This window comes from Nicotiana tomentosiformis, chromosome 10, assembly GCF_000390325.3.
Source record: "Nicotiana tomentosiformis chromosome 10, ASM39032v3, whole genome shotgun sequence".
In the NCBI taxonomy this organism is placed as follows: Eukaryota; Viridiplantae; Streptophyta; class Magnoliopsida; order Solanales; family Solanaceae; genus Nicotiana; species Nicotiana tomentosiformis.
Window position 1 is genome coordinate 78017921 of NC_090821.1, and position 26320 is coordinate 78044240.

Here is a 26320-nt window from a genome sequence, read left to right on the forward strand (position 1 = left end):
AAAAGTACTTTTGGTGAGAAGCTATTTGTGTTTGACTAATTAATTTGAAAAACACTTCTGAACATCAATTAATGTTTGGCCAAACTTTAAAAAACTGTTTTTAAGTGTATTTTTCTCAAAAGTGCTTTTAAAGAGAAGCTACTATTTTCTGCTCTTCCAAAACTGATTTTGCTTCTCGTCAAAATCATTTTTTTCCTTTCAAAAGTATTTTTTTTTCCTTTTAAAAGTTTGGCTAAACATCTTAATTTTAGAAAAAAATCCTTTTGCATCAAAAGAAGCTTGACCAAGAGGAACTAATGGCCTGACTTAATATAGTCAAATTCATATAACTAAACATTCTGCTTGACTTGAAGTCCAAAATAATTGAGTACCTTTTTCATAATAGTACCATTCATTTTCTTCATTTTCTTTTATTTCATTTGAACTAGGAACTTATGATTGTTAAAATAATCATAAGATAAGTGACCATTTGAAAAATTAACCTTGCGTTCTCGCTGCTTTTAAAGTTTAAGAAAATACAGATTATGCTAATCCTACTAGGTTGGGATTTTTGTATGGTGAGAGATGGATCCAGAATTTTAAGTTTATGTGTTCCTAAAAAAATCTCAAGTTAATATATAATAATAATTGAATTAACGCATTAAGTTCAAGCTAAATATTCTTATACATTTAATAGGATTTTCAATACAAATACAGGATTTAGACAAAAGCTATCGTGTTCACGAGAACCTGTAGTTATTATGCTAGATCCGCCCCTCTCACCATGGCACCTGGAAAAGTTTTTACATGTCTCACAAAAATAAGCAGAAGTAGAAACCAAAATAAAATAAGAGAAAAAACATTAGTTACATTTAATGAGATAAGACATATAAATCACTTTTTCTGCATACTACTTACAAATAATATTACTGAATGAGACTTATAAGTTGCAATTACCAACCGCGACTTATACAGCAAAAGATCCTAAATAGTCCTTCAAGTTTCAGCATTGGATCAAATTCATCATTTATATTTTACATAGAATATTAATAGTCCACTAACTATTCAAAATAGGTGCACATGCAGTCCAAATGCGATTTATATGCCACTGATTTAATCAATTGTTATTTGATTAACCGTAATTTTATTTGAATCGATGAAAAAGTGAGTGAATGAAGAATAAAGACAAAACTAAAAAGCGAACAACGGTTCTTATTTCTTTTTTTGAGAAAAGATCAAATATACTCATCTACTTTCATGTATTATTAATATTTAACCTCCGTTATACTATCGGGCCAAATTACCCCTACCGTTATATTATCGGGCCAAATTTATCCTTACAATCAGCAAACTTTTAAAAATGCCCCTTGATGTGTTAAGTAATCCAAAATCTCCCAATTTCTTTTATTTAAATCACTTGTTGCTCTTCTTGGTCCAATATTTTTGAAATAATTGGCATTTACATGCTTTCTGAATTAGAGAAAAAAATAAGAGAAAAAAATATTAAATAATACAACCGAATAAACAAAGTATAGTAAATTAAAAAATTTAAATTGGATAGTTTTTCTAAATTCTAAAAGTATTTACAACATTCCAATTTTAATGAATTCGTTGCACCAAATGTATGGAGACTTTGTAAGTATTAGTAATTGAAGTTGAAGTTCATCGGAGACTTTACATTGTCTAATTCAATTTTGCTTTAATTAAATGCATACACATTGTACACTCTTAAGTTAGTCGATCGAACTCTATACTAACCAGGCAATAACAAAATATATTTGAATATACATGTACATATATGATGATCAACTGCATATAAAACACAATAAATAGACCCACTAAATTTTACAGTGTGTATATAATTAAAAAATACATAAAATTCTAAACCAATTTTATTTATTACAAGAAGAGAAATGGGTGCATTGTTAATTACAAAAATTATGAATAATTTGTATAGTCTAGTAACTTTAGCATTCACATCAATAGTACTTTTTGAAAATAATGGAGCAAGAAGAACAATAAGTGATTTAAATAAAAAGAATTTGGGAGATTTTGGATTACTTAACAGATCAAGGGGTATTTTAAAAAGTTTGTTGATTGAAAGTATAACAATAGAGGCAGAGGCGGATTTACGTGGAGGGGGTGGGGTACATGCACTCATGCTCCCCTCCCTAGGCTATGTATAGATATGTATAGATATGTTTGTTATCACCGATGCTCAATTGACTACCTTGGTGTATTGGTAAGTTGGTGCCCCTGTGTACCCCGAGGTTTATGGTTCGATCCTCTGTCCCTTCATCTTTTCTATATTAAGTTATTTTTTCTTTTAAAAGTTTCTTTTGGCTAAAAACATGCCCATATTTTAGGAGGAATTTAGGTATATACTAATATATCAAATCCCTATTCCTAAAAAGCAAACTTCACAGTCTAGTCTCTCTCCCCCTCATTTTCTGTATTAAGTTTTTTTTTAAAGTTTCTTTTGACTAAAAACATGACCCACGTTTTTAGAAGGAATTTGGGTATATACTAATATATCAAATTCCTAATTCCTAAAAGCAAACTTCAGAGTCTGTCTCCCTCTCAACTCTCTCTCTATCGGCTCTAGCCTTTGTGAATGGATTCTTCAAGAAGCAACATTTCTTCTCCACGATCACGTTCTTGTAAAATTCTCAGTCTTAGGTATCTAACTACTCTCTCCTTGCTCTGTATTTTAATTCTCTCTCTGCAACTTTATTGAATAACTTGCTCAAATTCAAACACAATTAAAGTGTCAAACATACATGTACAGAACTACAAATGCCTAATTATTGTGCTATCTTCTTTATCTGTTGACTGACATGCTCTAATATGATTGATTTGAATTTAACAATTTATTTGAATTAAGATAGATTAAATAGAAGTGTGAATATTTAATTTTGAAGGGACGATCCATAAGATTAAAATGGATATATTTCTCACCAAGCCGAAAAATGGTGCACCCATGTTCTTAAAATCTTGGATACGCCTCTGAGTAGAGATTCATTTGGCATGATAGTATAACGTAGGTTAAATGTAAACAATATATGAGAGTAGATGAATGAGTATATTTGGCCATTTTTCCTTCTTTTTTTGGGTTTTTTATTATGCGTATATATGTATAGTGGACAAGGTCTACTTTTCTCAACTCTACATTTGTTTGTAGGAACAAAGCTTGATTTACACCTCACCTCAATTATGTCAAATCAGCAATCTTAACAAATACAGATTTTATATGACTTTCATTAATTTTTTTAAAAAAAGATTAATCTGTTCAATTTTTTTATGTGATGTTTATGGTATTAATGTAATGTGTTTTGTCTCGTCCAAACAAGAGAAAATATTTTCTTGTTTAACCCAAAAGGCACAATTGCTCTCTCGACTCCAATTCCAAACAAGAGAATTTTTTTTTGTTTAACCCAACAACAAAACTTTTTTCTTTTCTCAGAAGGAAAAAAACAAAAACAAAAGGACAACCGTGTCCATTCCTACCGATCTTGGATTTCGAGTTTCAGGATTAATGGAATTTGGATCTTTTTACCTCCTCTGACTACTTAATAAGCTAACAAATAAACGTGGTGTACGCGCCGTATACGCGTACCTCGATTGATTGTACGAGGTACTTATTATCTGGTATACTTTGAATAATTGCACGAGGTACCTGCTACATGGTAATTTTGTCCACCAACGCTTGGACAGATGAGAAAAAATCACTTAATATTTTTGTTTTTGTTGGGATTTAAACCTGAAACTTCATAATTCTCAATCGACTTCATTGGCTATTAGACCATACCCTTTTTCCTTCTCTACTGCCAAATAGGTTTCCAGTAAAGATTAACTTACTGATAATTATACAAGCACTTTCTTTGGCAGTACTGTAAATCCTCAGATCACACTCATAGCAAAAAAAACATAATAAAGCTTTGGGTAATTCAAGTTGAAATAAATATGACATGCTTTTGCCCTTAGAATCATATTGGTTATCAGACAAGATAAAGATATTCAAGAAAATACAACAATTTTGGTTGAGTTTACAATAAGACACAACAATCATAGTTCATAGACACCGGATCATATTAGTATGAGATATCTTAATTAAAAGTTCTTATACTGGCATCATGAGCTGATATTGTCTCTCTTTTTCCCTCTGAAATTCGTTCCTAACACAAGTTAATTAAGGTAAGATACTTTGGGTAATGCATTTAATAATATTGTACCAAAACCGCATCAATTACAATTCCAGCAATATTAATATGTGAAAGAACTATTGTAGTAAGTTAATGGCCGCGAGGAGCTCGTATCAGAGCTGGTTTGACTGCCATAACTATGAAGAACTATTTTCGAGGTGTTAATGAATAAAATGTACTTCTATTTATTGACAGTATCTTCCGTTTCGTCCAAACAAGATCCAAAGTGTCGGCCTTGTTGGCTAGAATACCTTCCGTTGTAAGTTACTTGCTAGAGTCTTAGAAACCATATTAGTGCGGGATATCTTAAATAGTTTTTAAATATAAATTGAATCTGTTAACTCACAGTTTGGATCAAAGTCCTTTGAATAGAACCATGATCACCGCCAAACGGCGAGCCGAGCCAGCTCCATCACCGACGTCGGCGAGGCGGAGGAACAGTGTTTGAGGTTGCGGAAGAGGGAGGAGAAGAGTCTGTAAAGGGAGAAGAAGTTGTTCGGACTATAAATCGCATTAAGAGAATGCAGACTTATAAATCGCAATAATTGAATGGTACTTATAATTGCATTCCTCGAACAAGACTTATAGATGAATCCGATTTATTTGTTGTGAATGAAATAAATCGGAGAAAGGTCCAAAATAGTCCCTTAAGTTTCAGCGTTGAATCAAAATCATCCTTTATGTGTACTCTAGAGAACTAATACTCCCCCTAACTATTCAAAACATGTACACATGCAGTCCAAGGCTAATAATAGACATGTTTCAATTTTTCTCCATTCTTATTTCCTCTTTTGGACTTACTTATTTGTTACAGTATGAATTTTCTGTTACAAATTTTTATCTCTTTATCTATAATTTTTCGACATAGAGTGACTTATAAAAAGGTTTAGAGATATTAATTTGTTAAAGTTAGACTATTTTTGCACGGGGTATAATCCTGTTATAATTTACAATCTTTTTTTCAGGAGACCTTATTATTCATTTCCGCTTACTCCGGCCAAACGCTCTAGAATTCGATTTCTTCACTCAAAATTCATCCCCAAAAATGAGTCTTCATCGATCCCTCAGCCGCATACCTAAAACCCTATTTCCTACACTTCACAACCCCACAAAACCCATAAAAAATGGAAACCCAATTCACAAATTATTGCCATTTTTTCAAATTCATTACAATTCAGTGAATAACCATGCCTCTTCTAATGATAATAACCAAAACTCAAATCCCAAAAATGCACTAATTACACAAGAAGCAGAAAGAATCTGCAAAATTTTATTGAACACCACCTGTTCGACGAAAGGTGTAGCTGATGCTTTGAGTTCTGTTTCAGGAAATGTGAATCCTTTATTAGTTGATGAGGTTGTAAAGAAGCTCAGCAATTCTGGGGTTTTAGCATTGTCTTTTTTCCGTTGGGCTGAGAAACAGAACGGTTTCGTGCATACTTCAGAGAGTTATCATGGGTTGATTGAAGCTCTAGGAAAGATCAAACAGTTTAAAATGGTTTGGATTTTGGTTGATGAGTTGAAGAAGAAAGGGTTGTTGTGTAAAGAGGCATTTGCACTTATTTCACGAAGATATGCTCGTGCTAGGAAGGTTAAAGAAGCTATCGAGGCATTTGAGAGGATGGAGAAATATGGATTGGTTGTTGAGTTGCAAGATTTTAATAGATTGCTTGATACATTGAGCAAGTCTAGGAATGTTGGGAAAGCACAAGAAGTGTTTGATAAATGGAAGAATAATGGGAAATTTAAGCCTAATATTAAGTCTTATACTATATTGTTAGAAGGGTGGGGTGGAGAGAAGAATTTGTTGAGGCTAAATGAAGTTTATCAGGAGATGAAGGCTGATGATATTGAGCCTGATGTTGTGAGCTATGGAATCATGATCCATGCTCATTGCAAGGTTAAGAAGTATGATGAGGCGATTGAGTTGTTACGCGAAATGGAAAGGAAGAAGATTAGGGTAACGCCTCATGTGTATTGCACGTTGATAAATGGTTTGGGATCGGAGAAAAGGTTGGTCGAGGCTCTTAAGTATTTTGAGCTGTATAAGGGTAGTGGTTTTGATCTTGAGGTATTCACATTTAACGCAATGGTGGGAGCTTATTGCTGGTCTATGCGTATGGATGATGCATATAAGTTAGTCGATGAGATGAGGAGATGTAAGATTGGTCCGAATTCCAGAACATATGACATTATTCTTCACCATCTTATAAAAGCCAAAAGAACGAATGAAGCTTATTCGGTGTTTCAGAAAATGAGCAATGATCCTAGGTGTGAACCGACTGTGAGTACATACGAGATTATGGTGAGGATGTTCTGCAACGAGGACCGGACAGATATGGCTCTTCGAGTCTGGGATCAGATGAAAGCTAGGGGAGTTCTTCCCGGAATGCATATGTTTTCGACATTGATTAACAGCTTTTGCCATGAGAATAGATTGGATGATGCCTGTAGATACTTTCAAGAGATGCTTGACATGGGCATGAGACCTCCACTTCCCTTGTTTGATAATCTAAAACAGGCACTTCTTGAAGAGGGAAAAGAGGATACTGTTAAAGCATTGTGGAGGAAACTTGAGAAACTAAAGAAAAGCAACTTAGTTGGATAGAGACAGCTTAAGATGGAATATCATATTAATGAAGCACTAGTATTCTTCACAATTGAATTGGTTGAGTTTTTTTTTGTAACATCCAAGGTGCCTCATTATGTCCATTTTCACTTTTATCTCCGCTTGCAGCCAATACAACCACAACCTAACTTGTGCGAAATTCAACAATCGAAGCTACTGGTAGCCCAAGGGGGCGGCCTCCTAGGCATGAGAGAAAAGCATATTGGCTAGTGATTGTGAGGCCCCAATTCTTGATTGGAGGTCGCTTCATCAAATTCTTTTCAAAGAAATTGAGTACTAGCACGTATGGCTATGGGTACTGCAAACAGGCTTTCGCAATTGCTGCCGAAATGGGGCAACTGCAAAATGAACTTCTTTTATGTTTAATGAGGATTCAAATAGAGGCTAACTTATTTGGTATTGAATCATAGTAGTAATTGTTTTTTTATATTTTTTCTTTAATATTGTTATTCTACACTTCTCTAAGCGCCTCGCCAGTAGTTGGTGCTAAACTCAAATTAAAGTCTTGACCTACATAGGATGTTGAGGAAAGAAATGCCAATTAAGTAATTCTAATCCGTTTAAAACCATTGCTAAGGAATAGAGGAAACAGAGATGAAAAATAGAGAACCACAAATATTTAGCAATGCAGAAAATTAACATTTTCAAGATCAACAGTGGTATTGAACATATATCTCAGTTCTACTCATACTATTTTATACTACTCAAAGACTAGGAATCTACAATTCAATCACTTAAACTCTAATACCATTGAAATACCCTATTGTTACCAAAACCAGCAAAATAATTTCCTGTTTCCAAATGCCACAGCAACTAAAGTTCCACCATCAACCTAACCTGTATCATTAAAAAAAAAACAACATATCAAAATCAATTCACACACAAAAAAGCAGAATCAATCAAACACAATGTTCCAAACAATTTAATTTTCTGTAACTAATAGATCATTTAACTATTTTTCGTATCAATGATAGTCACTAAACTATATTTGTGTAAATAAAAAAATCATTTATAGTTACCTAAGTATTACAAAAAGTTACTAGAAGGAAACAAGTAAGATATTTTTTATGAAACTTAGGCAATAAAATAAAAATTGATTAATTATTCATAAAATTTCCCAAAATTATTGCAACATCTTGTTAATTATACCTCAAAATTCACTACGATCAATGGCTATGGAAACACACACACACTCTAACACACACATATACACACACTAACATAAACATACACACACACTAATCTGGAAAAAGCAAAAATCAATCAAACACAATGCACCAAACAAACTCACAAAAAATTACCACATTACCTCAAAATTCACAGCGATTAGGGGCTATGAGCGCGCACACACACACTAATCTTGAAAAAGTAGAATCAATTAATAAAAAATAATGCACCAAACAAACTCAAAAGAAATTACCGCATTACCTCAAAATTCACTGTGATCAGGAGCCATAGAAACATCAAAATTTACCGCATTATTACTTTCACCCATACCAAAATTTTCACCCATTTCTTCATCAATCTCATCAGGCAAAGGAATCACACTCTGCAACCCATGCACAACAAGCCAATCATTATAATACAAATCCGGATACGTAATTTCCACTCCATTAACAAATGCCACGTCATTAACCTTCTTAATCATCATATTAAACCCACTAACATAATTCTTAATCTCAGTTCCATTATTCAAATCAGTCCAATACCAAACACAAGGCACTAAATGCCTCAAAAATAACTGCTGATACTCAGAAAAATCCCCTGCGTACCCAACAATCGCGTCATCCATTGGAGCAAACACCGTTAACTTTAACGGCGGTGAATCATTATTAATCTTCAAAAACCCAATTAACTGTAACTCCAAAAACGAAGCCATGATTAAGTACCCCTTTGACTTCAACATCAACGACACCTCATAAAACCGAGAAAATGGATCAAATGTGATACACTGAGGACTTGATTTGAAATTCGGGTTTTGATTTGTAGTCGGGCGGGTGAAATTTTGGCTGAAGAAATCTTCAATTGCAAAAACGACGACATATCCGTCGTCGTAAATCGGAGACCCGACGATTTTGACGTTATTTATTGAAATTTGAAGATCAGTAGCTAAGCTCGTGATGTAAAGTGAGCTAGAAGGAGATAGAGAAGGGATTTTGGACAAAAAAGGGAGGGATTGAAGTGAAGAGAGAGAAAGTGAAAGAGGAGAAAAATGGAGGAGAAGATGAGAGAGAGAGGGCTGACCGAAGTTAACGAAAGAGGAATCAGGTGGAGTGAAGATGGTAAGGGCGGAAGGTGAGAGTGAGTGTTTGGTGGCGCGTGAGAGGATGGTATCGGAGATGAGTTCGAGAGTGAGTGACATGGAAACGTAACCGGAGTTTGAGAGTGTTTCGGCGGCGTTTAAGAGGGATTGAGGCGGCGGCGGCGGTGGTGGGGCGGTGGTTTGTGAAGTGGAAAATGAGAGAAGTGAACTGAAAATAATGAAGAAAGAGAGTGGATTGAAGGAAGCTGCCATTGTTGTTTTGAGTTTTCGTTTTCATTTTCTGTTGCAGAGTGTGGGTTTATGTAGGGGATTTTTTTGGCGGTTATTTTGTGGGAATCAGAATTAGTTGTAAGTTTGTCAAATTATAAAACTTGTACCTCTAGTTTTGAGAATTACAGAATGGTCTATAGAAGTATTTGAGTGAATAGCTTCTGCATAAACCTTCCACCTATTCGTTAATACCTGTATGTTTCTTTTGTATATTATACTAATCGAGAATTAACGATAATTTTTTATTATATTTTTCTACATTATAATTATTTATGTGTTAATAGTTGAGTTTTAATTTAATTTTAATATGTATTTAATAGATTTTTTTAGTATAAATATAAAGCTTAAATTAAAATTACTGGTTCGGTAGAACGAGTACCTCGTCCTTCTAGCTCCGCCTAGGACCATGACACATGTGCAATAGCAAGTTTCAACCCACACTAGTGCAAAGCTACATTTGAAGGAATCAAAATTTGTTGTAAATTTGTAGACATGTAAAAGTATTACCTTTAGTTTTGAGAATTATAGAATGGTCTATTAAATTATGAAGTTCTGAAGTGACTTCAATTACAGAATGGTTTATTAAATTACTTTTTTAGTTTGACGTTCTTAAATTATAGCTAAACAAGTATTTATATAACTTATTTTAGATCACAAATTTCAATTGTCATAATTTTATTCATAGTCTTCAAGGAAAAGAAAGTCTTTTCAAAATTTTATGCAAATCAATCGTAAATTATGCATTTAGAAGGCAAAATATTAAATTTCTGAGTAATATTTTTCTGGATTATGCATTAAAAATCAATAGACACATAGCATTACAACTTTCAAGAACAAATGGTAAAACAAAAATTCCTGAGGCAAATTTATATATCCACAACCATTTAAAAGTATTTTCTTCTAATTTTATGCTCCCATCTATATATTATTAAAAGTAGAGGAAAAAGCCTTCTCCTTAAGCCAAGTGGCAGCATAGAACAAAGTCACATAGCATAAGTAGTTAATAATTAGTTATTGGTTATTGTTTTTGAATTTTAATATCTATAAGATAATAAAATAAAAATATTATATAATAAAAAACAAAAATTAAAAAAATAAATGTCCATTTAAATTGGGGAGTAGTTTCAAGTTGGAGTTTTAAAATTATTTTAAAATAAAACTAAAATTACCATTTAATAAAAAACTAAGAAATTTAGAATTTCTTTGTTTTTTCAAATACCTTTTTTTTAAAATAAAAAGATTATTTCTTTGAAAAATATTATTGAGAATAATAGAATAAACTAAAAAATAATAAAATATGTTATATTCTATTATATTATAAAAAAAAGTAGCATATAAAAATTTAAATAAAGTAATATGCTAAGGAAAGTTTCTATTAACAATGCAATTAATATTAAATATTGGATAATATTAAAAGAAGAGGAAAAATCCTTCTCCTTAAGCCAAGTGGTAGTCTAGAAAAAATTCATATGGCATAAGTAGTTAATAATTAGTTATTGATTATTATTTTTGAATTTAAATATCTATAAAATAATAAAATAAACTATTTTATAATAAAAAAAAGGAAAACTAAAAAAAGTTTTTCATTTAAATTGGAGAGTAGTTTCAAGTTTGAGTTTTTATATTAATTATGTATTTCTTTATAAAAATAAAAAAGTTTATTTATTCATAAAATATTATATCTTGAGAATAATAGAATAAAATAAAATATATATATATATTCTATTATATTTTAAAAATAAAGTAACATAAAAAAAATTAAATAAAGTAATATGCTAATAAAAGCTTCTATTAACAATGAAATAATACTAAATATTGGATAATATAATACAGAAAAATATCGCACAAGCCTATTATTTGATGCCTATATAAGTCTCATTAATTTAATAGAGATTTTATTCATTAAAATTTAAATAATATTATTGAGAACAATAGGATAAAATTTAAAATAAAAAATATTATAAGAGTAATAAAATATATATATTCTATTATATTATAAAAAGAAAGTAGTAAACGGAAATTTTAAATAAAGTAACATGCTAATAAAAATTTCTATTATCAATGCAATAATACTAAATATTGGATAATATAATAAAGAAAAATACAGAATAAAAAATGTATTCAATGATTATACAACTCTCTTTAATTTAATAGAGATTGTATTTATTAAAATTCATAAAATATTATTGAGAACAATAAGATAAATTTAAAATAAAAAATATTTCAAGACTAATAAAATATATATCTTCTATTATATTACAAAAAAAAGTAGTAGACAAAATTATTAAACAAAGTAATATGCTAATAAAAATTTCTATTAAAAATATAAAAATACTAAATATTGGATTAGTATAATAAAGAAAAATATAGAACAAAAAAGTTATTCAATGACTATACAAGTCTCTTCAATTTAATAGAGATTTTATTAATTAAAATTCAGACAATATTATTTAGAACATTAGAATAAAATTTAAAATTAAAAAATATATTTAAGGATTAATAAATATATATCTTCTATTATATTACACAAAAAAAGTAGTAGAAAAAAATATTAAAGAAAATAATATGCTAATAAAAATTTGTATTAACAATACAATATTAAATATTGAATAATATAATAAATAAAAATACATAACAAAAATGTTATTCGATGACTATATAAGTCCCTTTAATTTAATAAAAATTTTATTCATTAAAATTCAGATAATAATATTGACAACAACAAAATAAAATTTAAAAAATATTTCAAGATTAAAAAAATATATATATTTTCTCTTATATTACAAAAAGAAAGCGAGTAGACAAAAATATTAAACAAAATACGTGCTAATAAAAATGTCTATAGACAATGTAAAAATACTAAATATTGGATAATAGAACAAAGAAAAATATAGAACAAAAAAGTTATCCAACGACTATATAAGTCCTTTAATTTAATAGAGATTTTATTATTGAGTATATCATATTGACAAATAAAATAATAATTGAAATTTATTAAAACAATACGATCTAATATATTCAAATAAGCTTATCACAATTTAAATTAATTAATATTTTTTACTATTGACCGTGCGCGGTTACTACTACTAGTTTTATTCAATAACTTCAGCCACCAGTTCAAAAGTCAAAAGCATCAGTTTTGTTCTTGCAAAGGTCTCTCCTATTTTGCAACCCAAAGCTCGGATTTGAATTCTTTCAAAATAATAGAAAACAACAATATTAAGATATAAAAAGTTAGAGACGATTTGACAAAGGAAAAATATCAACATATCTTGTTTGCGTTGGGAAGAAGAGTTACAATGGGCAATTGACTATGCAAAAGGCAGAAGTACGAGTGCGGAAGTGTTTAAAATGACTCTTGTTGCTGCTGTTTGCACGGGGTAAAATATGCTACGACAAGTGGCCGTCCAAAAAAGGGGACACGTAGAACCCAAGACGGGAATGGCCAAAGACCGAAGGCAACTGTTTCATTTGTCACCTGAAAGAGTCAATGCTCTTCGCCCGGTAGCATTTAATAGAGAATATTTCATGGCATTAAGAGCAATTACCCGTTATATGGAATTTGACATTTATATTCATCGTTACATCTTCATCAATGTCCCTCATAATTGACATTAAAGAAGGGCATGATCCTAGGACCTCCTTCATCGCTATAAATAGTGACCTCAGTTGTTATTGTAAAGGACACGAATTTTCTGGCAAACTTATACTATACATTCTATACAAAGCTCAATACAATCTTATCTTCTTACTTTTTGATTTCGTTGTTGTTGTGCCCGAAAATCTTGTTCCCGAAGCTGTTGTTTCTGTTGTTTCGTCTATATCCTAAGGCTAAGTATTGCACAATTCTTCGATTATTTTATTATTTCAGGATCAAATTAATTCACTTGTCTAGAAACCACGTATAAATTTAACTGTACCATTTTACGAGTAAATATAATTCAATTGTACCTTCTAAATGGGTGGAAGCAAGTGGTGGATTTCTTGTGGGAAAATATAATTTGCGGGTTCGAAATACCAAAAGAGATAGCATGCGACAATGGGCCATAGTTTATCGGAGCAAAAATTACAAAGTTCCTCCAAGATTTAAAAATAAAGAGGATCACATCTTCACCCTATCATCCGAATGCAAACGGTCAAGCAAAGTCGACGAACAAAGTAATTATTCAAAACCTCAAGAAAAGGTTGGAAGCAGCTAAGGGTAACTGGCCCGAAGAATTACCCGGAGTTCTATGGGTATACCGAACTACGGCCAAGTCAAGCACAGGGAAACCCTCTTTTTCCCTCGTGTACGGTGCATAAGTTTTAATCCCAATGGAAGTAGGTGAACCCACCTTGAGATATTTTCAGGCAGATGAAGAATCGAACAATGAAGCAATGATAGTCAACTTGAAACTGCTCGATGAATGCAAGGACTTGGCACATGTAAGAATGGTAGCTCAAAAGCAGAGAATGGAGCGGTATTATAATCGAAGAGACAACCTCTGTTATTTCAAAGTAGGAGACTTGGTCCTAAGAAAATTAACTCAAAACACCCGGGAGCTTAACGCGGGGAAGCTAGGTTCAACGTGGGAAGGCCCATATAGGGTTTCAGCTATCACCGAAAAATGTTCATACGAATTAGAAAACCAAAATGGAGAAAAGTTGCCCAACAATTGAAATGTGGCACACCTCAAAAGATATTATTGCTGATGAACATTATCTGATTAGAAAGTATGTGTTGGCACTGCACTCTTTTTTTCTTCGTTCAATTTTTGTTCCAATTGAATTTTTCTGGCAGGGTTTTTAACGAGGCAGCAACAGAAAGCATACTATGAAGATAGCAACAATAAGACCTTTAATATCAAGGCACACAAGCAAAGATTCACTCGGGGATGGTTAGATAATCTTTTGCTCTATAGCAAATTCCAACCGGGAAGTTAAGTTTGCTATTGAGAAAAGGTCACCTGATCGTTCATGAGCATAAACCACTAGAGGGTTGTTAGATTGTCCTTCGCTCGATAGCATAAATTCCTAAGGGGAAGTAAAGTGTGTTACCAAGTTAAGGATTATCTTGCAATGTATTAGTGAAATCTTCAAAAATACAAGACTTCCAGTGTTCGAATTCGCACTTTTCGTATTCGAACGCTAGGGGGAATGATATGAGGATACGGCAACAATGACTACCACGTCGACTGGAAAATAAAAAATCGAAAATATAATTGCATCATCGGGACCGGAGACTGTGCGGCCAGCCCCGTAGAAACAAGTTGTACAAGCTAGCCACAAGTAATGGCAATTTCTTTTCAGCATAGCAAATGCTTATTTACTTTTTGAAAATAGAAGGAATAAAATGAAATACTTTTGTTTTTATCTTGTTTCTTGTCTGAACGATGAATTAAATTTGTCATTTGAAAGTTAAACAAGTACTTCAAATGCTAGTGTCGTAATGAACATGAGACGTCCTCTTCAAGAGCACCGTAAATATAAGAGGGCCCTCTAAAAAGCCCTCACGTTAAAGGGTTGGTTCCGGAAGAATTTATGCCCGGAATCAAAATGCCTTCGGGGAAAGATACATCAGAAGCCGTATACGAAAGGACGCAAAAAGTAAACTTGCGCAAATACTTATCAAAGCCCTGATGAAAAGGGCATGATGCTCAGAGCCAAAAATGCTTTCGGAGAGAATACACCCAAGGATTCACATAATAAGACGCAAAATAGAAAAACTTGAGCAAATTTTTTAATCAAAAAGAAAGAAAAGGCAAAGATTAAAGACTTGCATGAATATTCAAACGAAAGGAAGACTCGAACAATATTTGAGCAAAAGATATTTTTATTTACAAAAACACGTTAAAATGGCACAGGTACAAGAATTGGAAAAAGAAAAGAAAAGCTAAGCTGCAGTATCTCCGGAACCAGGAGGAAGTGAAGTGTCTGTGCCCCCGGAAGAAGCAGATGGACCCACCGATGGCTTAACATTTTCACCAGTTTGGCCTTCAGCATCATCATCCTCCGATTCTTCTTCAGTTCCCGAGAACTCGGAACCTGAACCAGAAGGACCAGGTGCATCAGACCTTGCTGGGATTCCACTTTTAGTAGCTAACTCAAGCTCACGTGCCTTAGATATTTCGGCATCAAAATCAATGTCACCAGCTTTGGCCTCTTCCAAGGTTTTTCTCCTCATGTTGTACATAGTGTAAGTTTTCTCAACAACGAGGGAAGCCGCTCGGCGCTTAAGTTCTTCTTTGAGCTGGGTTACCTCGGCAGAAAGGTTTTCCTGGACGGACCTGCAGATTTGAGGCTAACATCAAGGTCGCAGACATTTGAACTAAAAAGTCTATTATTCTCGATAGTTTTCCTGTACTTCTCTTCCAGCTAGGCGTGTTTCGCCCCCGTAGTAGCAAGCTCTTCAATTTTGGAGTTCAAGGCTACCTCTAAGTTGATCACTCTTTCAGCGGAGGCAGTCTCGCGTTCGGTTACAACAAGAATGATGTTATGGACTTCAACCCATTTGGCCTTGGCTTCGTCAAATTTAACCCTCTGCGGGCCAATTTCTTGGCGAGGGGTTACCACTTCTTGTTTGCTTTGCCACAAGCGAGCCTCCAATTCAACGACCTCAGCAGCTTTGGCTTCCAGTTCCGAAAGGCGAGCGACATGTTGCTCTTGCTCTACCAATAGCTGATCCCGTGCAGAGGTAATCTCTTCCTTTTCACGAATCAACTTCTGAAGGCCCTCGAAAGCAAGAAAGTTGGCCTACTAAGTAAGAAGGGTAAAATTCAGGATATGTTCATACCCAAAAATAGAATGCGTTGTGCATGGCGTTGTTCAACAAATACTCTCCTAAGAGTGCCTGAATCGTTTCCCAGTCTTTCTCTAAAGCCAAAGGCTTCAGATAATTAGCAAGCTCCACCGGCCGGGATAGCAGGTTGCATCCGGTAGATACCGAAAGAGTAACATTCCTCCTCTTTTTCGGATCTTCAGAAGGGGCATCATAATTTTACCCCAAATTCCCATGAACTATGGATTGTGGAAGAGGAACACCTTCTTCATGGTCAGGTACGGCCGGTGAAGATGATGTAGCAATTGTTGGTAGAAGAGTGGATGAAGATGGAAGTAATGTGGTAGTTGCTGGTGTTGGTGAAGATGGAGATGAAGTTGATGGAGTTGAAGAGTGATAAACAACTGCATCAAATGCAGTGCTGGTTGTAGGATGCTCGCCAACCAAAGACGGCAGGGACCCGGTATTCAGCCCCGCAGTACCAGGCACAACAATTAGTTGACATTATCTACCAAATCAAACTCTCCCCAAAGTGCCGAGGCATCATCTTCAATTGGTGTAACTCTCTCAACACGTCGAGCATCATGTTGAGATGATGAGGATCGTCGTCTTCTATGTAGAGAACCTCCCTCATCACAAGCTTTTTCATCATGGTTGATCGTCACAGTGTATATGATCGACCCAGAAGGAGGACCAATCACCATCGCTACCGAAGATGACTCGGGGGCATCGGTCCTCGCCCTCTTATTCTTTTCTCCGATTGCAGAGGAGCGTCTTCTCTTTGGTCATTTGTCTTCCGGTCGGGGACTCCGTAAAGAAACATTTGCTCCCAAAGCAGGCCCGAAGCCACCTGTTCGAGTAAGCGCCTCTTGCGACAGCCTCACTGCATCAGCATGATCAGCCAAAACATCCTCCTCGGGAACAACAATAGATCTCATGGGTAGACCTAATTTCATAGTTAGGTTAGAAGGGATCAATCAAGTTCTTCACATGAAAAATTGAAACAAGGTGAGTTTGAATTACCATAATTCTTGGCCTTCCACCCGTATTTAGGGGCCAGTTCTTTCCACAAGCGAGTCTCAGGCGTCGTAAAGTCCAAGATCTTTTGTACCCACTTATCCAAACCTTCAACCACCGGCGAGATCCATCGAGTTGTTGAAACAGGCGAAGGATGGAGGATCAATACGGCTATAGAAAAATATTTAGTAAAAGGAAATACTAAGCAAAGAGCTTACGAGTGTGGTTCCAAGCGGCCGGAAATGATGGAGCTGTTGCTGGAATAATGTCGTTGGTGGTAGCTGCAACGAACCGTTCCATCCACCCACGATCGTTATCATCATCCATGTTAGACAACAGAGCATGATGGCCACGTTTGCAGAGGTTTATCATTCTCCCGCGGAGGATTTTGGGAGAATAGAGATTCATCATATGAGCTAAAGTTAGCTCCTCTCCAGTTTCCTGGCACAAACACCGAAGGTAAGCAACCGTCCTTCACATAGAAGGACTTACTTTGCCAAACACACTTGGTAGCGGAGGCAAAATTCCGCAATCACAGGGTCAAGCTCTCCGCTCAAGAGAACGCACCCAAAGTAAAGGGAAACGTGCAAAAATAGGTAAAACCCTCTTTGGGTAGGGTGACTCGCTCCGATAGATCAGGAGTAGTAATATCCAAGTCATGGCAGCGATCGTCTTCTTTCACAGTAGGAATGCTAAAAGGACTTATGGAAGAAGGATACCTACTGACAGCCCATGTACGAGAGTTAGCAGTAGAGAGTTTCTCTTCGAAGTCTTTTGTGGTAATAAGATTTTTAGGGATGATGGAGCCCACTGTTGGAAGAGTAGAGTCCTCGGCCTTGTTCTCGCTTTTTGAAAAATCGGTACGCTTTGAGGAAGAAGCCATTGTATGGAAGAAGGAGAAAGTTTTTTGTTTGAAGAGAATTAGAGAAAAGATGAAGAGCAAGATGCAAGTTAGATAAGGGAAGCTTGAAAAATTATGAAGTATAAGGGAGAAAGTTGATACATATAAGTAAACGTTTTGGCGGCTAAATTCATGGCCAGGATTACCTCGATAATCGGCAAAAGTTGTGCTGAATCATGGGATGACGCATGTTCGGGGCATTAAATGCGGAGAGACGTGCGTCTAATCAACCGCCAGAAGCCTTCAGAGGGAATTAATAGTAATTTCCGCCAAAAGAGTGTTTCTACCAACTTCCCGGTAACACAAAGTTAAGTCATCGGAAAGTAGGGGAACTATTTGTATAGAGTAAAATATGCTATGATACGTGGCCGTCCAATAAAGGGGACACGTGGAACCCAAGACAGGGGGATAGCCAAAGACCGAAGGCAATTGTTTCGTTTGTCACCGGAAAGAATAACACTCATAAAGATGTGATAAATGCTCTTTGCTCGGTAGCATTTAATAGAGTATATTTCATGGCATTAAGAGTAATTATCCGTTGCAGGGAATTTAGCATTTATATTCACCGTTACATTTTCATCAATGCCCCTCATAATTGATATTAAAGAAGGACACGATCCCAGGACCTCCTTCATAGCTATAAATAGTTAGATCAGTTGTCATTGTAAAAGACACGAATTTTCTCGAAAACTTACACTATATTCTATACAAAGCTCATACAATCTTATCTTCTTACTTTTTGATTTTGCTGTTGTGCCCGAAAATTTTGTTCTCGGAAACTATTGTTTCTGTTGTTTCGTCTATATCCTTAAGGCTAAGTATTGCATAATTCTTCGATTATTTTATTATTTTAGGATCAAATTAATTCACTTATTTAAAAATCACGTATAAATTCAATTGTAACCATTTTACGGGTAAATATACATATGGTTAGAAAGGAATATGAGTGTTCCAGAATAAAAGGAGAACCATTGAAGTGCTGATTAAGATCGGTGATTATTCAAGACGTACACGGTCGTGGAAGTATGAAGGCCAAGTGAATTTGCTTTTATTTGCTAGAAATATTTTTGATCCTTCTAGATGTGGGGATTCTAACAACCTTTCTACTTATTTCATTCTCAATTTCTATTTAATACGATCACGAGGAAAAGGATAAAAGTATTAGATAGTCTGCGCGTAATTTATGAGTTGTGCTCGATAAACGGCCTAATTAAACCTAGTTTTTTCTTTTCTTTTCTCAGAGTAAGATCACATGTTACGATAAAAGGGAAAGCAAAAATAACGCATCAATATAAAACAATAATCCATAATCAAGGTTTATTTATATCTTTTAGATGTAATATCTCCGGAAACTAATTCCAATAAGTTAATTCCAGAATCCTATTACGTTATTAATGTCTTACCAATAGAAATATCGGGTTTCTGATAAAGACCAATCGTGGACAAACACTCAACAATAAGGTAATAATCGTTCCCTAATAAGCTCCCAAAAATCATCGGCTTAATATTCTGATTTGCTTGAAGAAATATTCTTTTACCCAAGCACATGCACCAAAGGGGTGTCGAGCGACACCCCTTCGTCAGAAAATTATACTGTGTACCTCGGTAATTTAAAAAAAATATGTATATTTATTATATAATGACACCCCTTGACTTCTTGATGATTTTATTTCTTTATATTTTGACTCTCCTAAATGAAATTTCTAACTCCGCCGCTGCCCAAGCATACAGTTAATCAAAGATAAAGACACCCATCGTCTTGATACATATGTATATGATGTATTAGGTGAAAGTAATTATTGGAATTTGATGGTAGTCAAGTTGGTGGTTTCTTACGTAAATAAATTGCTCGATCATTTTATTGGTCAAGACTTTTTAATATTCATATTACTGATAAAACTATGAAAAATATATTAATTACAACGACCGATTGAAGCCGCCGTTTGAAACGCAACATTGTTTTACGCTCATTTGCCTGGACTTTAGTGTCAGTATTTGACCAGTGCAGTGACAAATAAGAACGGGAAAAAAGAAAAAATAAAACACTTGCCATTTTAAAATGTTGGTGGAATATATATAAATATAATCTGAGATTTTGGGTTTTAGCCATGAGAATTAAAAAAATTATGGTAAGGAATGTTTCCCTTTAATATGTCTTATGCAACACGAATTTGAATTAGTTAGGCAACAAAAAAAAATATCGAATAATGGTTGAAAATTTGTCATATTTTTTTAATATTGTGCGTAGATAATGCTTTTCCCTTTCATTGTTATCTTTAACAAAAACAAGAAAAGCATTTTCTAAGTAATATTACCTCACAATCTCAGTTTCGCAGAAAAAACCCTAAGAGACAAAGAAGTTGATATCAACTTCTAGAGAAAATGACGTGAGTTAAAAATAATAGGTAACAAAGGGGAATATTCGGTGTTTATCAAATAATTTTGTCTTTCCTCTTCCTCTTTATTTTATTTTAAATTTTTATTAATATTCTATCTTGCCTTTCGTTCTCATTTCCTAACACTCTTTTTACAAATTGACACCAAATTCAGTACGGTTCTAATCAAATTATGAAAGTAAAAGTGACGTATGTAAGCAGGTGAATTCTTTTTATTGGTCTAAGTTTTGGTGGACAATCTCATTGGATATTTATTCCAGTGTGAAATAGTAAATACCTTACGAAATAGTGAGATGCGGTCAAATTGATCGGAATATTTATTTTTTCTTTTTCTATGTACAAAATATGTCGCATTCACGTAGGATCCGGAGAAGGGTCGCACTCCAGAGGTGTAATGTAGACCACCTAAAATAGTGATTGCTTTTACCTATCAAACCTCTAATCACACGGAAACAACTAATTAAAATACCACGATATTAAAAAAAAAATGACTTATGTAATGCTCTCCGTTCGCGAAGGAGAAAATTGTTGGTCCAACAAATAAACAAGCTTCCAATTTTTGACCAAAAATAACATAGGAAAATCAGATTAGGAACCTTCCAAAGAAATCTAATAAGATAGACTTGACTATGAATGTCTTTTGACTTTTGAGTCAAATTTATTAAGTGGACAATTGTGATTTGTTCATCAAACATATATTAACATAAATTAGTACATGTATAGAGTGAAGATAAATTTTTACATCCAAATATTCTAGTCTTATTCCTAATTCATAAATCTTTTCTAATACACAAAAACCAATTGCAGCAACCTTGGAAAATAGAAAGAAATGTCTTCTCTCTTTTTCTTGCTCTTTGTACTTTCTTACTTCTCTCTAAAAAAACCTTTTCCTTTTGTAACTGCACAGAAAAATTCAATTATTGGAAACACAATTGATGCAAATAAATGGATTACAATTGCCTCAACAATAGTTTCATCAGGTGGGAATTTTGAGATGGGATTCTTCACACCAGGTAATAATTCCAATTATTACATAGGCATATGGTACAAGAAGTTAAGTATACAAACTGTTATTTGGGTAGCAAATAGAGAAACACCAGTTTCCATTTATGAAATGAATTTTGCAGAATTCAAGATTCAAAATGGAAACTTAGTTCTCCTCAATGGAACTAGACATATAATTTGGTCCACAAGTCTAAATTTCTCCACCAATTCTAATACTTCTCAAGTTGTAGCAACTTTATTTGATGATGGGAATTTGATATTGAGTAACGGAGATAGTAATAATTCAAGAAATCATCTATGGACAAGTTTTGATCATCCATCTCATACGTTCATGCCCGGTTCAAAATTCGGGTACAACAAACGTACGAAACTGAAACAAGCTCTGATATCATGGAAGAACGCGAACGATCCTTCTCCTGGACCCTTTACTCATGAAGTTAACAAGGATAGATATAGTGGCCAAGGTGTTAATATGTGGAACCATAGTGTAATTTATTGGAATAGTGGACCTTGGACTGGTAACAATTTTACTGGTGTACCTTACCAACCAAATCCTATGTTTAATTACACATATGTTGACAATGATAATGAGATTTATTATCAGTACAATTTCCTTAATCCTGTACTTATATCAAGATTTATTATGGATTTCGATGGACAAACGAAACAATTACTATGGATGGATAGCACGAACGATTGGAACGTGTTTTATACTGATCCGAAAAAAGTTTGTGATGTTTTTGGTTATTGTGGAGCTTTTGGTACTTGTAATGAACTAAGCTCCGCGGCTTCAGTATGTGATTGTTTGCCTGGTTTTACGCCTAAATCGAACGAAGATTGGAATTTGAAAAGTTTTTCTGGTGGATGTATGAGGAAAATGGGATTGAAATGTGGTAATTTTAGTGTTGTTGATTGGGAGAAGGACAAGTTTTGGATGCAGAAAAATATGAGATTACCTGCAAATAATGTATCTGTGATAGTTCAGAATGAAGCTGAATGTGAAAAGACATGTTTAGAGAATTGTGATTGTGTTGCCTATGCTTATAAAAATGGAGATGGATGTTTGATTTGGAGTGGAGAACTTTTGAATTTGCAACAACTCTCACAAGATAATGCAAATGGAAGCACAATCTATGTTAGGCTTGCAGCTTCTGAATTTTCAAGTAACAAAGGTAATGATTTGCAATTTGTCCTATGTTTTTTGGAATGTACTAAAAATTATTTTTTATTATTAATCATCTAGTGTCCGGAACTCAATAGTCCGACTAATTCAGATTGTGCCACATAAGGCCATTAAGGGAAAACATTCTCTACCAGGGATTTCTCCATTCTTGGAGCTCGAATCCGAAATATCAAGTGTAGGGATCTCATTCATCTTACCGCATCCTTTGTGTGACTTAGTGATCGTTTTTAAATTACATAATTTTTTGAATCTATCAGGGATTTCTCTAGATTTCTTCATCTGATATTCGGAATTCAATAGGTTCTGCCGCATAAGGCCATTAAGCGAAAGCGCTCTCTACCAGGGATTTCTTAATCCCGAGACCTCAAGTGTGGAGGGATCTCATCCATCTTACTACATCCTTTGATGATAGACGGGACGTCTTTAATTTATACAGTTCTTTTGAATCAAAATAGATTTTTTATTAATACTTCTTTTCTCCTCTGTTTTTTGTCTATTTATGAACTTATTAATTGTTTTCATTCTTTTTCCTAAGTAAATGTCTTCTTAATTTGTCCTCTTGATTAGCAGATGAACAGCAAAAGCAAACATCAAAAAAGCTGAAAATTGCCATTCCTATTGGTGTAATTGCTGCAGTTCTCTTTCTTTCATGCGTTTCCTACATATATTATAGAAAAAGAAGAAGCGCAAAAATCAAAGGTAATAACAAATATCTCCTCCTTTTTAAAAAAAGAAATGCACTAAAATTACTAGTATTCTAAGGTTTATAAACTCATTTGTCTTTCTCTTTTTTTTTTCTTTTTTTTGGTTTTGTTTAAATATACAGAGAATACTACAAAATCTCTCATGCAAAATACTGAAGGAGAAGCAGAGCTAATTGATATTCAAGATGATGATAAAGGCAATATTGAAGTTCCATTCTTCAGTTTTGAAAGCATATTAATGGCAACAGATAACTTCTCAGAACAAAATAAGCTTGGGCAAGGGGGATTTGGTCCTGTTTACAAGGTTTTTACTATATCACTTTTTGTTAAAAAAATATAACCGAGAAATTCTCGAGAGCCAGTTGCACATGGTCAAAATCAGTGGATAATGAACCAGTTCCTCTAGTTTATTTCACTTAAATACCACATAATTATTTGTGACAGATCGAACTCACGACATGCGCCTAACCAACACGATCAGTTCTTTTCTAAAAAAGTTGTGTCATGTTATTATCAAGTGGATGATTATTTCTTGATTATAGTATGACTCTTAGAAATTTTTGTTTTAGGGTATATTTTCAGGAGGAAGAGAAATTGCAGTGAAAAGGCTATCAAGTCATTCTGGACAAGGGATAAATGAATTTAAGAATGAAGTAATGTTGATTGCAAGGCTTCAACATCGAAATCTTGTTAGACTTTTGGGTTATTGCATTCAATCAAGTGAAAAGATTTTACTCTACGAGTATATGGCAAACAAAAGTTTAGACACCTTCATATTTGGTTAGTATCATTGCTTACGAGTTTAACTTATATAACTTATTTTTTACGAATTACTGATCTGATAGTGTAAATTTTTTTTACTTATTTCTTTTCGTGACGGCTCCGCAAGATCGAAAACTATGCATGAAATTGGATTGGAGGAAGAGATTTGAAATTATAGAGGGAATTGCTAGAGGACTTCTTTATCTACACTATGACTCAAGGTTAAGGATCATTCATAGAGATCTCAAAACAAGTAATATATTATTAGATGAAGAGTTGAACCCAAAAATATCAGATTTTGGCTTAGCAAGGGTTGTTGAAGGGAAAATTACACAAGCAAACACAAATAAAGTGGTTGGAACCTAGTAAGTCCTTCATATTTTCCTCTTATATATTTTTCATGAAATTTAGACCGGAAAAAGCTAGTGTCTACGTTGCTTGGATTCTCCAAAAATATTATCGCATTCGTGTCATCCTTTAAATATGCATTATTTTTGGAGGATCCGATCGACACATATCCGGCGTCATTTTTAAAGAGTCCGAACAATATAGGCTAGTATTGATTTTCTCGCCCATTAATATGTTTTTTAAATGCTATTTATGCAGTGGCTATATGGCTCCAGAATATGCAATAGATGGATTATTTTCAATTAAGTCAGATGTATTTAGTTTTGGAATAGTTATACTGGAGATCATCAGTGGAAGAAGAAATACTGGATTTTTTCACCAAGAAGAAGCATCAAACCTCTTAGGCCATGTGAGTGAAGAACTAACTACTTAAGTTCTTGATTTATTTTTTATTTTTTTACTTTTTTGCTATGAAAGATAATGTTATACTATATATTATTGCATCATAATACAACAATTACAAATAGTTATAGTGAAACTTGTAACTTTTAACATAATATTCCAAAGAAACAAAAGGGGGTCAGATTTCAAAAAACAAAATATCATATTCATTATTTTCCCTTAAATTGTTTTCTTGCCATACCATCGGCAACCTGGTTTCCTTCCTTAAATACATGCTTGTTATCTTAGTATATATGTTGCTCGGAATCTTAAATATGTCTCCGGGTGCATGTTGGATCCTTCAAAAATAGTATATTTTTTTAGGGATTACACACATAGCCGAACAAATTCATTGTTTACTTTTCCTAACCTATATACCTATATTATGCACTAGTTATACACAGTTATACATTTATTATATATGAATTATACTTGTATTATATATTCACCGGCTATTTTTAGCTTAAGCGGTTGGTTGGCATTTCTTCTATTTTAAGAATCCGACCCGAGTACGATACATTTTTTTGAGAGCTCATACGACATAGATTAAACTCCCAATCAAAGTCACGAGGAACATGCAATCAGAAATTCTTGATATTAAATACTTAAAGCTTACTTCTTCTTCTCATAATTATACATTTTGGTTAACATATGTTACTATTTTAGGCATGGAGATTATGGAAAGAAGATAAGGCAATGGACTTAGTGGATCAATCACTACAAGAATCATGCAACAAAGAAGAAGCAATTAAATGCCTTAATGTTGGGCTTTTGTGTGTACAAGAAGATCCAAAAGATCGTCCCAACACAACAAATATAATAATGATGCTTGGTAGTGAAAATATTATTTCTCTTCCAAGGCCAAATCAACCAGCTTTTATGACAAGAAAATGTGCTAATAACACATCTTCTTCTTCTGCTACTAAATCAGATGTTGTTTCCAATAATGAGCTGACTGTCACCATTGAAACAGGTCGATAACAAGCTATGTTGCTCGAGTTAGTCAAAAATGTCGCTGAGTATCTGTCGGTTCCTCCAAAAGTAGTATTTTTAGAATTTTAGAGGATCCAATTAGACTGTGACAGTATTTTTGGAGACATATATAGCTGCATTGTTAGTGTTAATGAAACTAAGTTACTAGAAAAGTCCCTAATCGTAATATGATGTGTATGTATATATATATAGAACTGCTGACTAATATTTTTAATGCAAAAGCAAAGTAGGACATTGGATTAATTTGCAAGAGTTGATGGAAAATAACATCACTATATTCTCCATGATTTTCAGTGTAAGCACGTAATTTTTGACCCGCACGAGTTTTAAGAGTTACTCTTAGTATTCGTAGTATCTATTTGATTTTACGGAATTGTAGTATATTTTTATCTTCAATTCTAATTTTAAACATAAAATCAAAAATAAAAAAAATAGTTTCATAGTATGATATAGTTTTACTTTAATTAATT

The 26320-nt window shown here is 33.6% G+C and overlaps 3 protein-coding genes across 3 annotated transcripts; 2 read left to right on the plus strand and 1 right to left on the minus strand.

Moving 5' to 3' along the window:
* The first annotated feature begins 4999 nt into the window (after nt 1-4999).
* On the plus strand, nt 5000-7270 carry LOC104113570 (pentatricopeptide repeat-containing protein At1g71060, mitochondrial). The gene has a single exon (XM_009623777.4). It carries the CDS (start codon nt 5227-5229, stop codon nt 6787-6789), a length of 1563 nt encoding a protein of 520 aa, XP_009622072.1. The 5' UTR covers nt 5000-5226; the 3' UTR covers nt 6790-7270.
* Nucleotides 7271-7448: 178 nt separating this feature from the next.
* On the minus strand, nt 7449-9365 carry LOC104113569 (putative fasciclin-like arabinogalactan protein 20). The gene is made up of 2 exons (XM_009623776.4): nt 8239-9365; nt 7449-7647 (listed from the first exon to the last, which is right to left on the minus strand). Exon 1 carries the CDS (start codon nt 9323-9325, stop codon nt 8240-8242), a length of 1086 nt encoding a protein of 361 aa, XP_009622071.1. The 5' UTR covers nt 9326-9365; the 3' UTR covers nt 7449-7647; nt 8239.
* Nucleotides 9366-21167: 11802 nt separating this feature from the next.
* On the plus strand, nt 21168-26137 carry LOC104113568 (G-type lectin S-receptor-like serine/threonine-protein kinase At4g27290). The gene is made up of 7 exons (XM_033660628.2): nt 21168-22591; nt 23173-23301; nt 23429-23610; nt 23876-24086; nt 24196-24433; nt 24675-24825; nt 25524-26137. Exons 1-7 carry the CDS (start codon nt 21244-21246, stop codon nt 25836-25838), a joined length of 2574 nt encoding a protein of 857 aa, XP_033516519.1. The 5' UTR covers nt 21168-21243; the 3' UTR covers nt 25839-26137.
* Nucleotides 26138-26320: the final 183 nt, after the last annotated feature.

Bases quoted from the DNA above. Each gene is read 5' to 3' on its own strand.
- LOC104113568 (XM_033660628.2), top strand. From the start codon at position 21,244: ATGTCTTCTCTCTTTTTCTTGCTCTTTGTACTTTCTTACTTCTCTCTA. The intron at 22,592-23,172 runs GTAATGATTTGC...CTTGATTAGCAG, and splicing joins TGAATTTTCAAGTAACAAAG to ATGAACAGCAAAAGCAAACA. The intron at 23,611-23,875 runs GTTTTTACTATA...TTTTTGTTTTAG, and splicing joins GATTTGGTCCTGTTTACAAG to GGTATATTTTCAGGAGGAAG.
- LOC104113569 (XM_009623776.4), bottom strand. From the start codon at position 9,325: ATGGCAGCTTCCTTCAATCCACTCTCTTTCTTCATTATTTTCAGTTCA.
- LOC104113570 (XM_009623777.4), top strand. From the start codon at position 5,227: ATGAGTCTTCATCGATCCCTCAGCCGCATACCTAAAACCCTATTTCCT.